At 49.0% G+C, this 19,003-nt stretch overlaps 1 protein-coding gene across 3 annotated transcripts in view; it reads left to right on the top strand.

Annotated features, from left to right (window-relative positions):
• LOC125713012 (metabotropic glutamate receptor 4-like) overlaps positions 1-19,003 on the top strand; it is a 182,361-nt gene that overhangs the window by 14,697 nt on the left and 148,661 nt on the right. For 2 of the 3 annotated variants that reach the window (XM_048983702.1, XM_048983700.1), the window contains exon 2: positions 18,033-18,950. In XM_048983702.1, the coding sequence (XP_048839659.1) occupies positions 18,432-18,950 (519 nt within the window). In that variant the 5' untranslated portion in view covers positions 18,033-18,431. Of the gene's footprint in view, positions 1-8,938; positions 9,078-18,032; positions 18,951-19,003 lie in introns of those variants that run through there. The other variant, XM_048983701.1, reaches the window with a different exon arrangement.

Below are 19,003 nucleotides of genomic sequence, written 5' to 3'. Positions count from 1 at the left end.
TTCCTGGTTTAAGTGACATTTTGATCCTTTTATTTGACCATCTATGAAGCTATCCTTAAATTAGTATTTGCCTTGAATGAATAAAGGCCTTGCTTGATTGCTCAAGGACTAACAGTGATTGGGAAATTAGAGGGGGTCGTCAGATATGTGAAAAGTCTTCAGTTTAACTTGATTTGATTAGTGCTACTCATCCAATCAAATGCTCAATCAGGACCAGTCAGTTAAGAGGGAAAAAGGCACACGAGGCAGGTCATGGGGACTAGGATGAAGAATCCTTCTCTGGACAGGTTTGGGATGATTAGGACTGGTCTGGACTTGTCTGAACTGCTTTGGACACGTTTGGGATGATTAGGACTGATCTGGACTGGTCTGAACTGCTCTGGACAGGTTTGGGATGATTAGGACTGGTCTGAACTGCTCTGGGGAGGTTTGGGATGATTAGGACTGGTCTGAACTGCTCTGGACAGGTTTGGACTAGCCAGCACTGCTCTGCACTGCACTGGACTGGTCTGCACTGCACTGCACTGGACTAGTCTTTCCTTAGACGAGTAAGTTAGACATGCCTAACCTTTTAGTTGTGCAGTTGTTGTAACGTTGATACAAAATGTCAATGTCCCAATCTCCTGTTTCCATGGAGATATGAAGGATAAAGTAAAAACGAGAAAGGGAACACTTGACAGCAAGTTGCATGATGGGTACAGGCCCGCAGTATATGGAGAGGACACCCCGGCAGTAAACTAATTTGCTTACTTGATAACTGCTGGGTTATCCTGCTTGTCAACAGGGTCAGCCTGCCCTAAAGGCGAGAGAGACGATCGCCTCGGGTATCAGAGCATCCAGAGCTGGCCCTGTCTGTCAAGCCCCACTGAAATATCTGCTGCATTTTCCCATATGCGTGGCCATATGTCTGTGATGTAAAAAATGCTCAGTGTGCGATATAGAATATGCGATAAACATTGATGAGCACAAATATTATATTTCAGCAGTCATTTACCATCCCGGGATAAATGTGGCCTGACTAATGGGCTGGAAATCCCAGAAGAGATGCTTTAGCTTTCTGCACACAGCCGAGCGAGTGGCGTCCTGGGTGACACATGGCTGCTGGCAGCTCGTCGAACTTATTTGTGGGACAGACACCCATGACGACCGCAAGCTGACTCACAGGCCCGCGGAGGCCATGTGTCCGCGGTCATTACTGTGGCGGACTGGCGTTTTGTGTCCTGGGTCATGACACCCTGGTCTCATGACCGCCCCACCTCCCTCTGATGAAACACCTGCTGATGTTTCACTAAGCCAGTTCCCCTCCTTGGCTGGTTGTGTGGTGGTCAACAATGGGCAGCTACCTGCTGTAGCTACTGAGGTCTCACCCTTGCTGTAGATGGTTAAGGGGAAGATCACTGAAATGCCTTGAGGCTCTGGGCAAACATGGCTGCTCCTCGGGGTTCTCAGGTGGCATCACTGTTGCAAGGCCTCATACAAGGACTTACGGCCCCTTCCTGTGCACTCTGCTGCCTTATTTCAATATGTACACATCATGGTCGTTTTCGTAGGACAAATCATTTTTTATATCAGTTTTAAATGTCATTTTATTATCCTGAGATTAAACAAATATGAAATGTTAATGATGATATTGTACGGGAATATAGGGTGGTGTCATGCGGACCGAAGCATCACGGGAGCAGAAAAACACGGAGACTCGCTGGCTGGGAAAATATGCTCTTTATTAATAGTGCTTACAAGGACTACATCAGACTCCCAATGAGCACCAAAGCCCAATTACATATAGGAAACACAGAATTGTCAGACGCCGAACTGTAAGACGCGTACACGGTGGGAGATTTACGTAAGCTAATTACACACGAGGATCGTACAGGGTACACACAAGACATGGTAAACACATGTGCAACAATAAGGAATTAACCATTAACAATAACAGCAACAACACAACCAGGGCTATTCACAACTGCACGCAGGGCATGCTGGGACATGCGCGCCGCCGGTGCTACGCTATGCATTTGGATGTATTTAAAATGAACTGTATTCGCTGAGGATAATGTTAATGATTAAGACAGACCCAAAAATGCAGCCATACTGCAGTAGGTCGTGTTATGCAACATAATCGTAGCTGTGCTATTTGGGTTTTTAATATCACACCGGATATAGACGCACCTGATATAGACTGTAACTGTCTCTCGTTATTTTCTGGTGTCCCTATTGCGTATGCCTCAGAATTTGATATTATTTTGAATATGACTTCCTTTGCGGAGTGCAGGCAGGCAGAAACAAACAGGGCAGGCTAACATGCTAACTCGCTACTCACTAATAGGCTAACAAGCCCAGCTCACTGATTGGCCTGTTACCCTGAAAGTAACATAAACTGACTCGGTAAAGAGGAACATACTTCTGCGGAATATTTTCTGAAATAAGATGAGACTCAGTTCAGAGACTCAGGTGAATATGCCTTTTAATTTCCTCAACCTGCGTTTTTCCCTAAGATAACGCTTTTCCAAAATTGAACTGGCACAATTTATCTGGCAATTAAAATGGCTAATTAGACCCTCTGCGGGGAAAAAATACACAAGCCCACAAGACTTCTCCGGCTAATCAGGCTCCTTGGTTCGGTTCTCATCTCTTAATTAGCAGCTTGTTGAGTGGAAAATGGTGATTTTTAATGGAAAGATACGGACAGGTGTGATCAGGCTTTATGTTCATACTCGGTAGATACAGCACAGCAGTCCAGCTGACTGGTCAGCATAGTAAGTGGTTATCGATTCCTCTGCCTTTGGCCAGTTTTTTTCTTCTTCAAAAAGACTTATTTCAAAAGTGTCAATAGAGGGATAAAAATTTAAAAGAATTCCCGATAAGGATCCGATGCACCGTACCGTTATGTACCAGATGCTAATGAACCATGATCTATTACACTCTCATTCTGGAAAAATGTTACAAAGGCAGAAGTAATCAATTATTAGCTTATTCTGCTTAAGGGTAAGCTTACAAAGTGCTGTAAAAAAGCGGGAACCTTTTGTCTGGTATCTTCCGAGGGGAAGACCGCTGCTGATTAAGCGAGGTACTGCATTATGGTTGCGTACCGGCCAGCTAACAAACCAATAACTTGTCCTCCTTGTTCTTCTGTTTCAGTGGCTCCAAATGCGGCCCAGAGGCTCTCCACGGGGGGCTTTTGTCGTTTCGAAAGCAGGGCTATTGTTTCCCAGTCAGGACGATCAGTGGGACGTCCTCTCACCTCTGTTGCACATTTAACGATGTGCATTGTTACTAAGGGGCTTTTCCAATTGCTGTCGCTGTGTCTGGCTATGTGCTGTATAGGCGTCGGTTTGTTGCTCCTAGGCCCCCGCTCAAAAATTCACTTTCTGTCCCCCCCCCATCTCCACTCAGATATTTAAAAAAATAAAATGGATAGCTAGACAGTTAGAAGATGGTAGCTAAGGAGCTGGTTAGCAGTACGTGCTTCTTCAGCATCTCCTAAATAAGGAATGCATTTATTTTATATTCAGTGTAGTAACTGTTTGTGGCCAACAGGGGGGCGCCAAACCTCAGGGACCCACAAAAATGTGTGGTTTGAGTGATGGTAAATGCTGCCTCTAGGCGTAGGCAGTTGGCTCACGCTATCCTTTGGGGCCCCATACAAGTTCACCATTAGTGGGGGGTATACAGTGCCGCTGGTCCCATCCATAGATGACAGCGGGGTCCATGTTTAAGACTAACATGCTCAGAGGTTTGGTGTGGGTGTGCACTGCTGTCTCACTGCTCCGAACAGGAAATGGTGGATGGCGGCCATTTTGAACGCCTCGATTGGTAGGCGATCGCTTCCCCTAGAGCGATTCTCATTACCTGAAAGGTCTGAGGTGTTAATGGACAGAAAGCTGATGGAGATACTGGGCTTAGCATAGGTAGTATGTTACCGCACGGCTGAGCGTTGGAGGGGAGATGCAGAACGGCAGCTTTCCCTCCGATGGCCTCCGCTTAGTGTTCTCTTTCCACCACGTCATTGCCTGATGGAATGACTTCTCAGGAATGTGTTATAGCACCGCAATCTTCAGAAATATTACCATAACTTCACATTAACTGAAGCGCTAATATGTTGAAGCGTTTAATGTTAACTGGAGGAAGTGCATTAGCACAGATTGTACTTGCATTGATACGTGTATATGTGCAGTGGATGCATATACAACACCAGTCAAGTTTGGGAATACCAAGCCGCTGACAAAGGAGAGTGATAGTGTCGCATCACATGACCTGGCCACCTGACAGTAGAGATGGTTCTGGAGGAGATTGATCAGATAGTGAAGGAAATACGGCTAATGAGTTCTTAGCATATAAATGGGACCTCCTTCAGTACAGCTGGAACATCACCCCAGGAGGCCACCTCATGGAACTGACGTAGAGGAGGCAGCAGGGTCAGCCAGTCTCTGGAGCAACTGGGGTTAAGGGTCTTGCTCAAGGACCCAATGGTGGGATCACTCTGCCAGACCAAGGGATTTGAACCGGCAACCTTCTGAATCCCAACTCACTTTGATTGTAGATGGGTTGTGTGCTCAGAGACAACTTTCTGCACGTCACTGCTGAGCTGAGCTGTTAGTTTTACACTTCTGCCTTTGCTGTCAGCTTTAACGAGTCTGGCTATGTTCCTCTGATCTCTCTCTTTTTGTTCATCACACCAGTCCCTGTGAACTCTAGACACTGCGGTGTGTGAAAATCCAAGGTTGGTGGCTGTTTCTGAGATGCTGGGACCGCCATGTCTGGTACCAACCATCACACCATGCTTAAAATTACTTGGGTAACACATTTCCATGCTCTTCATACTTAGGCCCACAGTAAGTGAGGATCCCGACCCTGTCTGTATGCTATTCATGCTGCATTGAGTTAGTTTTGTCAGTGTAGCAGGAAGTGATGTCACCCGCTCACTTCATCTTAACCAGTTAGCTCAGCCTCTGTGAATAACATAGAATCGTTGGGAATGAGGTGAGTGGTTTCGGGACTGGACTGGCTTCTCAAGTACCAGAAATGAAACTGGTGTGAGGACCAGCAAACTAGACCACATCCATGACTGTGAATCTGGAGGTCTTCTGGGATTGGAAGGTTAGTCAAAGGTAGTTCAGGCGAGCATGTTGAGTGCAGTGTAAGGGCTGCGGAGGGGGCAGAGATGAAGGACACGGATGTGACATGACGGCCAGGGTGAACTGTAACCTCCGCTGTGCTCTAACCCCGAATCACTCGGGCGAATCAGCCGCTCCTCTCAGCTTCTGCTATCTTTGTATGATTCCGTTTTGCTGGAAGGTTCTGTATGAGTCTCTATGCCGTTCATCTAGTTGGCCTCTTTGGTAGGTGATCTGCGAGATGTCAGGAGATTTATCAAGAAACTGGAGCCAGAATAGAACTTGTGTGATCGATGGCTTCTCAGGTGGAAACTGTTGTGCTGCCCACCGGCCGTGATAATGGGCTGTTTGTAGCCAGGTGCCGCTCTGAACCTCCGTCTCTCCTAATTTCCTTTTTGCAGCCGCGGGGGCGTCTGGCTCTTTTTAACTGCATCTGCACTGCGGGCCGTCTGTGCAGTCAGTGCGTCCTGTCACATGGGCGGAAGTGATGTCATGGAACTTAAACTTTGTTTATTGGGCGGCCCACAGCAATGCAACCAAGGAATTATGGGTGGTATAGGGAGCGCAGAGAGAGGGCAGTGCGGATGTACTGCGTCAAACATTCCCTACAGCACCCCCTGCTGTGCAAGCAAATTGACCTACTGAAAGCTGCAAAAAAGGTCATTAAGGGAGATAGTGAAGCCTTTATGTGTGACCAGAGGCACAAGGCTGAGGACAGCCGGTTGACTTTAACCACCAAGCTGCCCTGGAGGCACATTGTATGTGTGTGTGTGTATGTATGTGGGGATTATGTTTATATAACATTGTGGGGACCAAATGTACCCTACAGTGTAATAAATACTTTATTTTGATGTTGTTTGGGTCCCCAAAAAGATCTGTGAATGCAATGAAGGAAATACGAAAAGTCTCGTATTTTGTTTGGTTACTTATGGTTAAGGTTAGGGCTGGGATTAAGGATTAGAGTTTTTCCCTTAGAAATGAATGGAGAATCCCCAGACAGATATAGTTATAAACCTGTGTGTGTGTGTGTGTGTGTGTGTGTGTGTGTGTGTGTGTGTGTTTGTGTGCGTGGTGGCAGCTGGCATGCTGAAAATTTTCTCCTGCAGTTTGTGGAGATGTGGGAATAGGGGGCTATTTGGCATTTAACTGCTATCTTGATCTCTGGGGGGGGGGGGGGCTGTATTCTGAGAGCTGTCAGTCTCAGTGTGATGATTTCCAGGCGGGCGTTTTGCATGTTGGGAGCCTTTTAATTTAAAGATACATTGCAGATTGAAGATGTGCAGACCAAAGCGGTCAGATCGCTTGGCCGCATTTCCGCAGCAATGAGACCGCAGGGTGTTACCTGGCACGGCTGTCAGGAAGCCTTTTGGCCAATGCAGCGTGAACAGCAGCAGTGTTTACCCCCACCCTAACCACGCATTCGTGTGGGGCCCCCTGTTGGCCACAAACAGTCATTACACTAAATAGAAAATGACGTTCCTTATTTAGGAGATGCTGAAGCAGCATGTAGCCAGCTACCATCGTCTGACTTTACATGCTAGCCCTGAGGGGACAAGGGTGGAGGGTAAAGTGACTTCTTGAGTGTGGTCCCATGAACAAGAAACCTGAGCATGAACTACTTTACCCACCCAAAAATTAGCTTGAGTCCAAAGTCCTCATTTCTGCAGGAGGTGGCAGTGGAGGCATGGCTGGATGGATAGAGCCAAGGGGGCCAAGCCCCATGTCCTTGGGGGCCTGCAGAGGCTGCCTACTGTTTGCCCGAGAGACAGTCTGTAGACCTAGCAGGAGGGATCATAGCTGGAATAATGAACCCCTTTGTGCTCTGGCTTTATCGTGCCTGTGGTTTCTCATTAAACGCCGCGCTGCTCACAATTAATTTGATAATGCGGGGTGGTGAAGCTGGGTATGCAGACCCACTGGCCTCTCACTGCGCTAATTTAATAACGCCTGGCTTTAATGACACCCACCTGTTTATGCAGCCAAACCGGCAGCTATGAAGCTATCAGATGGGCTGTCAGTACTCGATATACAGTATCTACGATCTGACTGAGTAGGATCCCAGGAACAGCAATGCCGACCCTGAGTGTGGAGAGCAGGTAAAGCTGTCTTGTTTCAGGTGATGAGAGCCCACAGAGGGCTGGGAAATAGCTGTATGGTCTTCTGTTTCCTTTTTCCCTTGATGCGATCCGTTGGGTGGAAAGGCGTCCAGGGTGAGCGGAGCGTGACGCAGGGTCTTCGGGACTCTGTCTCAGCCTGCGTCCGCTGTTTCCTGTCAGGGCTGCGAATCCCCACGGAGGCCGGAGGAGAGGAGACATCCGTGGATGAAAAAGTCATAGTGGGATGTGGTGGTGCAATTATGCTTTTGATTGGCTTAAGCTCGCAGTCACTCAGGGGAACCTGAGGATCAGAATCCCAGAATGCACTTGTTTGACTCGACATGTTATTTCTGGAAGGTGGGAAGCGGCTAATTTCTGCTCATCCCTCGGTGCTCATTCGCAGCTTTCGCGAGGCTCGAAGTTTCCATCGTCGGTGTGACTCGGTGGTATGACAAGTCACAGGAAGCCTGGGGGGTGGTGGGGGGGGGGGAGTGGTGGTGATATCGTGATGAGTGCTTGTCAGACTGCAATCTGAGTGGAAACCTGCGAGATCGTGCCCCCCCACCTGAGTGCCACCTCACCTTCCTGACAATTGCATAGAAATGCACCCTAAATTTGACAATTGTTAAGAACTTTAGCAGGAGGGCGTGGATGCTGATAAAGAAAAGCAGTGGGGTGTGACTCAGAAATCTACGTAGCTTTGGATAAAGTGTCCGGCGAATACTTAAAATGAGAGGACCTCAAAAGATGGAGTGGAGTTCTGGAAGCTGAACCGCGCTGAACATCTCGGGCCAGAGAAATCTCGGGCTGCCACCAGGACCCTCCTCAAACAAAACAAAAACAGGCTCCCTTGGTGTGTATCACGACTCTCCGTCTGTTCCAACTGCTCGCGGAGCATATGTCCCGAGCGGGGAGCACGCCCGGCAGGGTCATACTGGTGCCAGTAGGCTAGTCTGGAACTCTTGGACCATCAGCAGTCAAGCAGGACATTGGCGGGGTTCAGGATGTCTGCCCTCCTCAGCAGGTCACAGGCAGGTCCTACAAGGCCTACTGACCAACCCCCAGGGCAAACTTCTGGCTCTAGTTTCCAAACACTGGGACCTCTTTGCATTTGACATCAGATTCCAGGAATCAGGCATCACCAGCTTCTTTCGTCAACCATATCTGGCATGATTTTGCCTCAATGAGGAACATACAGTTTTTCCTTTTTAAGACAGAAGAGCAAACCGTGGAGAGACATGAAGACACGGCATATGGCCGCCTCTCCTGACGTCATGCACCTGCCTTTTGCTCACCGGGACGTTCTGGCTTCGACGACACAACAGAGAGCGAGTAAAACACCTCCTGCCTCAGTGTTACTCTGTCCAATAACAGGCTTAGTCAATTTTAGATATGTAGTCCTCGCAAAGGGAGTATTTAAACCTATTACATTTACATAGATTTTATTATAGTAGATGCTTTTGGGAGGCAAACGGCCCATTAGACGCATAGAGCTTCCAGTGAATGTTCATGTGTAAGCAGTGTAGGAGCAAGAGCTACACAGCATCTACCATATAAAGGAAGAACTAAATAAATATGAATGTTTCTCAATCAGGAGATAGTGTGACATTAAGAACATTCGGGGAACATTGAGATGCACCCGGCTAGTGTTCCTGGAACAGATGGGTCTTGAGGCCTTTTTTGAAGGTGGAGAGGGAATATTATTATCGCTCATGATCGGTGTCATTAAGTGTGTGTCTTGTACCTCCAGCACACCCTGATAAACATGAAGCTCCATAACCAGCTTCTTGGGTCATCACAGCAACGACGCTGCCCGAGTTGCCCGGTTGGACTCCTCGAGGAAGGCATTGAGTAAACAGAAAGTGAGGTACCAATTCGTGGCAAATTGCCGCTGCAGTGCTTCTGTCTCGGAGTCTTTCCCTGTGGCTGGAAAGGTGCCAGGTGGGGGGCGCCGGCCTCGTCCCGTGATTGGCGGGATCCTCGCCACCTTGGCGGCGATGCTTTAGGGCTCCTCAGGGGGAGATCCGAAAGGACGGGGTGCTGCTGGAGCCTATTGTTCTTATTTGTCAGTAATTAACTGTAATTAACACTGTTATCCGGATTGCTTTGGCCACTGCTAAATGTTCGCAGCTATATGGATGCAGAGAGAACAGTGGAGCTTTGTTATTTGTTGCTGTTTTTAATTAAACAGAACAGGATTTATAAGGAGCTGAAAGGCTCGTCCTGTCGCTTGATTTTTTTCTGGCCCTTTTTATTACATACATTGTGAATTATGCACGTCCTCTGTAAATGCAGGCCTGTTTTTATTGTATACTTTATGAAGGATGCACGGGCCCTCTGTAAATGCAGGCCTGTTTTTATTGTATAGTTTATGAAGGATGCACGGGCCCTTTGTAAATGCAGGCCTGTTTTTATTGTATACTTTGTGAAGGATGCACGGGCCTGCTGTGAATGCAGGCCTGTTTTTATTGTATACTTTATGAAGGATGCACGGGCCCTCTGTAAATGCAGGCCTGTTTTTATTGTATAGTTTATGAAGGAGGCACGGGCCCTCTGTAAATGCAGCCCTGTTTTTATTGTATACTTTATGAAGGATGCACGGGCCCTCTGTAAATGCAGGCCTGTTTTTATTGTATACTTTATGAAGGATGCACGGGCCCTCTGTAAATGCAGGCCTGTTTTTATTGTATACTTTGTGAAGGATGTACGGGCCCTCTGTAAATGCAGGCCTGTTTTTATTGTATACTTTATGAAGGATGCACGGGCCCTCTGTAAATGCAGGCCTGTTTTTATTGTATACTTTATGAAGGATGCACGGGCTCGCTGTAAATACAGGCCTGTTTTTGTTTTATACTTTGTGAAGGATGCATGGGCCCACTGTAAATGCAGGCCTGTTTTTATTGTATAATTTGTGAAGGATGCACGGGCCCGCTGTAATTACAGGCCTGTTTTTGTTTTATACTTTGTGAAGGATGCATGGGCCTGCTGTGAATACAGGCCTGTTTTTGTTACATACATATCGAAGGATGCATGGGCCCTCAGTAAATATACGCCTGTTTTTTAAGTCAAAGCAGCATACAGTTTAGAAAGCTCGTTCAGACAGTCCTTGGAGCAACTGGGGATTAAGGGCCTTGCTGAAGGGCCCAGCACCATGACATTCAGTTCTAACCCACAGAGCCACACACTGCATCTTGCTGTTGACTAACTCCATACTTTTAAATTCTGAGTTGAATATTCATTTATGGATATTATAAGCATTTACTGCCATGTTCCCTGAAAGCGAGACTCGCTCCAACTCTGAGTCACTATGAAGTCACAGTAAAGGTGGGGAGTCATCCTTGGGGCGGAGTCATGTCTGGGGCAGAGTCATGATGGAGGCGGAGTTATGATGAAGAAGGCGGGGTCACCTGGACGGGCAGCAGCTGTACTCTGACATCGCCCTTGGGCCTTTTTCCCACATTTTCCACATTCACACGGCAGAAACATGACACCTCGGCATATGTTAGGGTGTCAACAGCAGTGGCAGAAATAGCCCTGACTCCCCCGCGTGTGCCCCCAGTCTGTCTAACCCGTGATCACAGCGGACTCGCAGTGACGATCCCCCACTAAGCTGCCAAAAGGTAGATGGATGATGGATGAAATATTTATGTTCCCCCCCCCATTTGTTTTCAGGACCATAAATAAGGTAAATATAACACTTCTCTATTTGGAGAATAGCTGCTAAATTTGCTGTGCTGCTCAACAGCCTGGGAGCCACCTCCATAACATTACGGGGGGGGGGGGGGGTGGCACGCTATCAGGACCGAGGTCCGTCGAGAGAAAGCCGCTGTGCACTGTCCTCATCACGGACATGTCACACCTGGGCATCGCCTCGGCCCTTACGCTGCTGTCCCGCTAACAGCCGGCTCCCTTAGTGCGGCCCGGAGGGGGGGGGGGCGTGCTTTTCCCGTTATCGCTGGCGCTGTCTCTGAGCACTGTGCACCCCCACTGAGCACCCTCCACTCCTTCAGTGCCTGGAAATGTTGGTGCTGAGGGTGGGGGGGTGGTGCATAATGGTCATGTGATAAATCATAGCATGACGTGAAATATTATTCGCCCCCACCCCGAAAAGTGGGCCACGGAGGGAGTCCGCATTGAGCACCAAGTGTGCCTGTTTTTTATGTTTTATTTCCTAATGTCTGGCAGGCCTCCCTGGGGCCCGGAAACGGCGACTGTGATGAGAGTGACCTAAATACCAGTCTGCTGCGTGGACACTGTTCCCCCATCAGAGTCGCCCCGTGTGCCATATCAGCCTCAAAGAGGGCAGCGTTTATTTAAAGGTAGAGTGAGAAACCCAGGGAAAGTGTTTGATTGGCCCCCCTGGAGCAGTTGGCGGTGAAAGACCAGGGGTGTTCATCAATACCAAGAACGCAGAGAACATGCTTGTGTCCCTGGCAAAAGCATTCATGCTAACCGGCCTCCCAAGAATGAACTTGGGACGCAATGAATCATGAGATTGTTCTCGTTGGCAAGGATGCAAGTGATGCATCCTTTATATTTGGGGCTGGGCTGGAGTGACATCTGGGGATTCTTACTGTCTGACTTACTGCTGAATATGAGTCCTAAAGCTGTACTTCGCCAGTGGAAGATGACGTCAAAGGGGTAGGCGAGAACACAACAGCAGTCAAGTATGCATTTTGATAAACACCCCAGATATCAGGTACGTTGGCAGCACAGACTGCTGAGAAAACAAGATACTTTTCCTGGGTTTACTTCCCACAGAAAGGAACCCAGTATGCGATTGTAACGGAATCAGAGAGGAAAGATGGGCATTGTACAAAGCCAGAATTAAAGGGCTCGACTGAGTCGGTGTGGCATTGTGGGAGCTGATTGGGAGACCGTATAAACAGGCTTTTAATTAATATCTGATAGCAGCACAGTGCTGCCATCACAGGCAGGATATAATTATGCTGAGAATAATGGCCGTGTTGCACTGGGACACAAAAAGAATGGGCCTGGAGAGCCTGTCTGAGGCTGAGGGGGGCGCCAGAGAGCGTTATATAACATGCACTACTGCTGTCTTTGCAACCTGCACACAGCACTCGCTCTATCTGTGTTTGCTGAGTATAACCGTGGCAAATATCTAAGATGGTTCTTATGAATGGTTTGGCAAGCTGTAAGCAGTAAACAAACAACACATGTCCTCACAAGTCTGGCTTCCTGCTCGGTGTATAGCCATATATTGCGCCCTTCAAGGGAAGTGCAGCATACTGCCGTCCTGTCATGGGTGTCTGCGGACTCGCCTCCTGGGGAATCTGGGGTGGACTTCTGACCCTCCAGTGTTGGAAGGATGGATGGTTGGATGGACGGATGGATGGATAGAAAGAGAGATAGATGGATGTATGATACATCCATCCATCCATTTTCCAAAGCGCTTATTCTACTCGGTCGCGGGGGGTCCGGAGCCTATCCCGGAAGCAATGGGCACGAGGCAGGGAACATCCCGGGATGGGGGGGCCAGCCCATCGCAGGGCACACTCACACACCATTCACTCACACACCATTCACACCTACGGACAATTTAGCAACTCCAATTAGCCTCAGCATGTTTTTAGACTGTGGGAGGAAACCCCACGACGACATGGGGAGAGCATGTGAACTCCACACACAGGCGGAGACTCGAACCCAGGTCCCAGAGGTGTGAGGCAACAGTGCTAACCACTGCACCACCATGCCGCCCTTATGTATGATGGATGGATGGATGGACGGACACCGAATGGGAAATACTCCCTGCTTTTGCTGTTGTATCTGCAGACATACAGAATGCTGTTGTTTCGTGCCGGTCGCTTTGTATTGTATAATTTAATCAGACTGGTGAACTCTCTCTGGCACTGATTTGCATTGTCTTAAAAATATGATACAGTGCAAGATGCAACGTGAGAGAAAGTAGCAGGTCCCGCCTGGCCGTCTCCGGAATGTTCCGCTCCCGGCCATCTGGACGTGGCGGCTGGTGGCGCGTTCGGAGACGGTGAAGATGAGAGGAGCTGAAAGCGTGCAGTACGTGGACGTTTTCCGGAAGGTTCTCACGGGACTCTTCTGCTGTGTCTTTGTATGAGACTGCAATTAAAACCACATCAAGAGCAGAGTCACGTAAAGAGAAGAGATTTATAAAAATAAGGCCTAAAATAACCAGCAAAATGCTTCCTCACGCAGAACTAAATATCAATCTAGCTGTAAAACATCAGCTCTTTGTTATTGTACAATAAATTAAGTCAATAGCTCAACACTTATCAGAATGTAATGTTGTACCTTAAAATAGGCTTCATGGGCTAGAACTGTGTGCCGAGGTCCGGAAGGTTGCCAGTTTGAATCCCGGATTTGGAATGATTAAATCCCTGTTGGGCCCTTACGCGAGTCCCTTAACCCCATATAAATGCACCAGGGGGCCCTGGATAAATGGCCATCCCTGTACATGGACCCCAGACTTCACTCACCCACTGGTGTCTGTGTGTCACATGGGACTGCAATGGAATGTGCAAAACTAAAGAATGCCTATGTGCTTGGTTTCATAATCAAAGCAGTGTGCAGATTGGTTATATAAATCTACTTTACATTATTCCCCATTAATGCACGAGCGGTGTGTGCCTAAGTGGGTTGGACGTTGTACCTGTGATCAGAAGGTGGTCAGTTCAAATCCCAGGGTCAGTAGAATGAATACACCATATGACACATGAGAACCTTAATCCCCCTATTGTTCCAGCGACTCTCTAACCCTGCTTTCTCCAAAAAATGTGTGTCGCTTTGCACAATAGCCTTCGCTAAAATGACAAAACCATCCTTGACGTATGTAGATTCGTAGTGTAATCCCTACTCACAATGGGGTAACAGGCCCTCACGGCCCCAGTTTTCTTCACAGGGGGTGTGTTTACAGCAGCCAGCAGCTCAATGCTTCTGTAGGACTCAAGCAGATCTCAGACTGCGTCGCCTCCTGTCTCTTTTCGCCTCCCAAAAGCCCCCACTCCCATGTTCCCGCTGTTGCCTGATGTAATAACAGCCTAGGATCCTCTGACTTGTTACTCAGTACTCTGCCTGCCACTCCGTTAAGTTAAAAGCGAGAGAAATGTACATCTCCAGTGCGGCTTGAGAATATATTCCTCTTTTAACTTTAAACCAGCTTTCTTCGATCTCCCTTTCAGCTCTGCAATGAATACACCGCATTCATTATAGATTAGCTGTTAGGTAATGGGGATCTGACTATGTCTGCTGCCATGATCTTCATCCTGCGTCCCGCGAAGAGGCTGGGAGTGAAAGTTAACAGCGTGCAGGGATGGGATTTGATTGGGACTTGGAACTCCTGGGTATCAGATGTCAGGGCCAATAGATCCAGCCTCCATCTTCATCTACAGCACAGACAGGAAAATTGCGAATAGGACTTTCCACAACTTAGTTCTTCTTACTACTGCGTCGAATCTCCACACAAGCCACCTTGAGTGAATTTCTAAACCTTTTTAAAGTATTTGAGGGTTTTTTATTTGAGTGTTTCTATTAATGTTTTTTTTTCCAGTTCGCATCTTCAAAATCAAAAATGTAGGTCAGCAGAGACTGCTACTGTAGCATCTTTCATGAAGCTTCTGTCTGACGATTTTCTTAGAGGGATCCATTGTAAGCTCAGGAATAGTAGCATCTAACGTAATTATATACGGTCGGCCCTCTGTGGCCAGGGGTTCTGCGTCCACGGATCAAAAATATTCGAAAAAAATAATCCATAAAGAGCCAAAATGTGAAACTTGAGTTTGCCGAGTGCCCAGAACTACGCTGAATCCACGCGAATAAAGCAACGCGCCGGTATATCCAGCCGAAGGGCCTCTATAAGTGTATTTCCATATGTATTACCATTGTTGCGTTTTACTGAACATGTAAAAACTTTTATTTCTTGTCATTATTCCTTAAATAATACAGTATAACAACTCCTTTCTGTTTTAGGTATTATGAGTAATCTAGAGATGATTTAAAGTCTATGGGAGGATGTGTGTAAGTTATACGCAAATACTTATAAAAAATAAAATAGTCATTTTATATAAAGGACTTGATTTTGGTATCCGCATGGGGTCCTGTAACCAATCCCCCCCCCAGATAATGAGGAACTGTATATGCTTATAATGGAAAATCAGAATGATGCAGGATTAAGCTGCTGATTTACAGAAGCCCTTCACTCTCTCTGGAGTAGGTTGGGTTCTGCAGAGCTACAGAAAGGTCTTCAGCACCAAGAAACCCCCACACTGGCTTCCATTTTATGTATTTCAACAGATGTTTTTATCCAAAGTGACGGCCGATTGAGAAAGCGGGCTCAGCATGTGGGGGTTAGACCGCCAACCTTGGGGTTTGAACCAGCAACCTTCTGGTGACAGCATCTGAGCCTGCTAAAGCGCACACCACATTTCATGGCACTGATTGGTTGTTTGGAGAACGGCAAATGAGTGCTGCCATGCCAGCTGAAAAATAAGTTTAACCCCCGATGATGGCGATTTAGGACCGCAGTGTAGGCGGAAACAAGCCCCTAAAAACGGCTGATGACGATCAGCCCTGGGACTTGCTGTGCACTGGGACCACGTGCAATACCTGTACTTACTGAAATGGAGCCCATGCTTCTGAGGTCAGGAGAGACTGGGGCAGAGTGTCACCGATCCCTGATGGCGTTACCCATTGCCTGTGGCCCACAGATGTTACCCCCCCCCCCCCCCCCGTGGGATGCACTGGTTGCCAGATCCACTCCGAGGGTTATATCGGGAAACCACTTTGCACGATTGAGCTTACACGCTGGAAAATGCTGGGATACCGAGCCGACGTTCTCTCATGGTAGCAGTCCAATGAGGAATGGCGGTTTTCCCGTGATACCAGACAGCTGCCACCGTGTTTGTGTCGCACATTAACGTCGTTGTAATATCCCTGGCATCCACTCTGAAATCTATTACCAGCACAGTGAGAAATACCACTGATCACATCTTTGTGGTGGCGGAGGGGGGGGGTCACTGACGCATCTCCCAACAACCCCCCGCCCCCCAGATATAGATAAATTAAGTGTGAATTATTTTCAGGTGGACAGAGGTGAGTAATTTCTCTCTGGGGGGGGTTGGCGGGTTTCTGTCACTTACTCGACACACGCTATGAATGTCTGATGTGTTTCGGGGGTCATGTAGCATTTCTGCCAAACTCACTACCTCGTTCCTTCTTGGTGCATCATAGGCAGCCCTTTGCAACTCAGGTAGGCGACCCCAAAACTGCCCCCTAACCCCCCCCCCCCAAAAAAGATGCTGCCAAACCCTCCCCGATATCAGAAAATATACATACAGAAGCGTCATTTTACATGCCTCTTAATTCAACACTGAGGCGTTCGGCTTGTAACAGCCATGGAGAGTAGGGGGGGCAGCTCGGCTCCCAAAAATACCCTTAATTCTGGGATTCAGGATCCCTACTGGATGTCTGCGACCCCGTTGTGGTGCTTCGCGTGTGAAGCCTGTGCTTGTTTTTACATGTGAGGGAATTGTCAGAAGAAGCAGTGATTTCCTCGCCTATTCTGTGAGGCACTGAGCCGTAATTGGCATCTTTGCTGCTTTATTGGTTTTGTAATAAGAAATTAAACATTGTGGTAGATAAAGGGCCGCTGCGTAGATCACGCTCTAACAAGTAGATCATCCTCCAACAAGCAGGCACTGATAACGACTTAGTTATTTATTAGTATTGGAGAAATCATAATCATCTGTTGGATGGATTCCCTTACATGGAATTTGTTAAAGCTAACAGACATGTCTTTTCAGTACACTGATAACCATATCAGTATTTATTACTATTACACACACTGATTTTTAGACTTTAAATGCAACAGTCACACAGACGTGCAGCAACCATAAAAACCTGCTGCTCCCACAGAAAAGTTTCTTAGGTGAGTGAGAGGTACTTCTCCAGCACTCCTCTGTGCTGCCTCTCACTGAGGGTGTATTTTAGGAAGACGCCCTGCGTGTGCCGGCTCGTGTGTGACCCTGAGCGACAGGAAGCAGCAGGCTGTGACTCGACGTGACAGCACAGTGGGGGGGGGGCAGGACAGGAGCGGAGAGGGTGACAGGACAGTGGGGAAGGGGACAGGAGGGGACAGGGACACAGGACAATGGGGAATGGGTCAGGAGGGGAGGGAACAGGGACACAGGACTGTGTGGGAGGGGTCAGGAGGGAACAGGGACACAGGACTGGGGGGGAGGGGTCAGGAGGGGAGGGGACAGGGACACAGGACTGTGGGGGAGGGGTCAGGAGGGAACAGGGACACAGGACTGTGGGGGAGGGGTCAGGAGGGGAGGGGACAGGGACACAGGACTGTGGGGGAGGGGTCAGGAGGGGACAGGGACACAGGACTGTGGGGGAGGGGTCAGGAGGGGAGGGGAGGGGATGAGGTGACAGAACAGCGGGAGAGGGGATAGGAGGGGAGGAGAGGGGATGGGAAGACAGGACAATGGGGAGGTGCAGGAGGAGATGGGACAGGAGATAGGTTGATGGGGGAGGGGACAGCACTGTTGGTGAGGGGAGAGAAGGGGAGCGGTGTGGTTAGGGGTGTTCTGTGCTCCGGTGGGGACTGTCGTACGCTGGGCTTGGGTTCCTAGCCACAACCCAGTGCTTTGATTTTAATGTTGTGTAATGTGTGTCTCACCATGCTTAATGCTGATGCATACACAGCAATGCGATTAACAGGGTCAGGCCATGGCTGACGGCCGGACTCGCAGCCCGCGGGCCCCTGGGCCTCCCACAGCTTGCCGTCACCATCTCTACTCACCCTCCTCTCCTTTTCTCTTCCCAGGCTTCCCTTCGCTGGCTTCGGGAGGACATGCCTGCAGGACTTGTCTGACTGACAGAGAACCGCTCCAGCGTCAGCGAAGGGGCGAGTGGAGCACGCAGAACCCGCTTACCCAGCGCCCCCCCCCCCCCCTCTCCCCCCGTCGCGCTTCCTGATGCCCCTGGAGACGGCTGGTGGCGCTGCGGGCTGCTCCTCATCCCGGGCTGTTTGGTAACTGCTCAGCGAGGAGAAAAGCTGAAGGCGGAGCTTAATCTGCTCTTATCTGGCGCGGCTCTGGGGAAGGACAGGAGGGCAGCCTTTGAAAGAGCTTGGATCCGAGGACTTTGAGGTTTATCCCCAGAACAGGTAACTGTTTGGGCCTTCAATTTGAAGATATTTCGAGTGAAAGTTTGGTCTGCCACTATGGCGCCATCCGCAGGCTGCTGGAGGGATCGCATTGGCCAGGTCTTGGCGCCGGTCCTGATCTACTACTTGCTGGCCACGCTGGAGGCCAAGCCCAGGGCACCGGGTCACACGCACCTGAACTCCATCCGCATTGATGGGGACATCTCACTGGGGGGACTGTTTCCCGTTCACGCCCGCGGGAATGACGGTAAAGCCTGCGGGGAGCTCAAGAAGGAAAAAGGCATCCACCGGTTGGAGGCCATGCTGTTCGCGCTGGACCGCATCAACAACGACCCCGAGCTGCTGCCCAACATCACGCTGGGCGCCCGCATCCTAGATACATGCTCGCGGGACACACACGCGCTGGAGCAGTCGCTCACCTTCGTTCAGGCGCTCATCGAGAAGGACGGCACCGACGTAAAGTGTCTGGGCGGCGGCCCGCCCATCATCACCAAACCCGAGCGCGTGGTCGGCGTCATCGGCGCCTCCGCCAGCTCCGTCTCCATCATGGTGGCCAACATCCTGCGGCTCTTCAAGGTAACGACTTGTCTTTCTTATCGATGAGTGGCGCTCATGATTGACGGTTCCTC

Source organism: Brienomyrus brachyistius, chromosome 18 (assembly GCF_023856365.1).
Source record: "Brienomyrus brachyistius isolate T26 chromosome 18, BBRACH_0.4, whole genome shotgun sequence".
NCBI lineage: Eukaryota > Metazoa > Chordata > Actinopteri > Osteoglossiformes > Mormyridae > Brienomyrus > Brienomyrus brachyistius.
The sequence above is the reverse complement of the archived record's forward strand: the minus strand, read 5'-3'. Positions and strand labels throughout refer to the sequence as shown.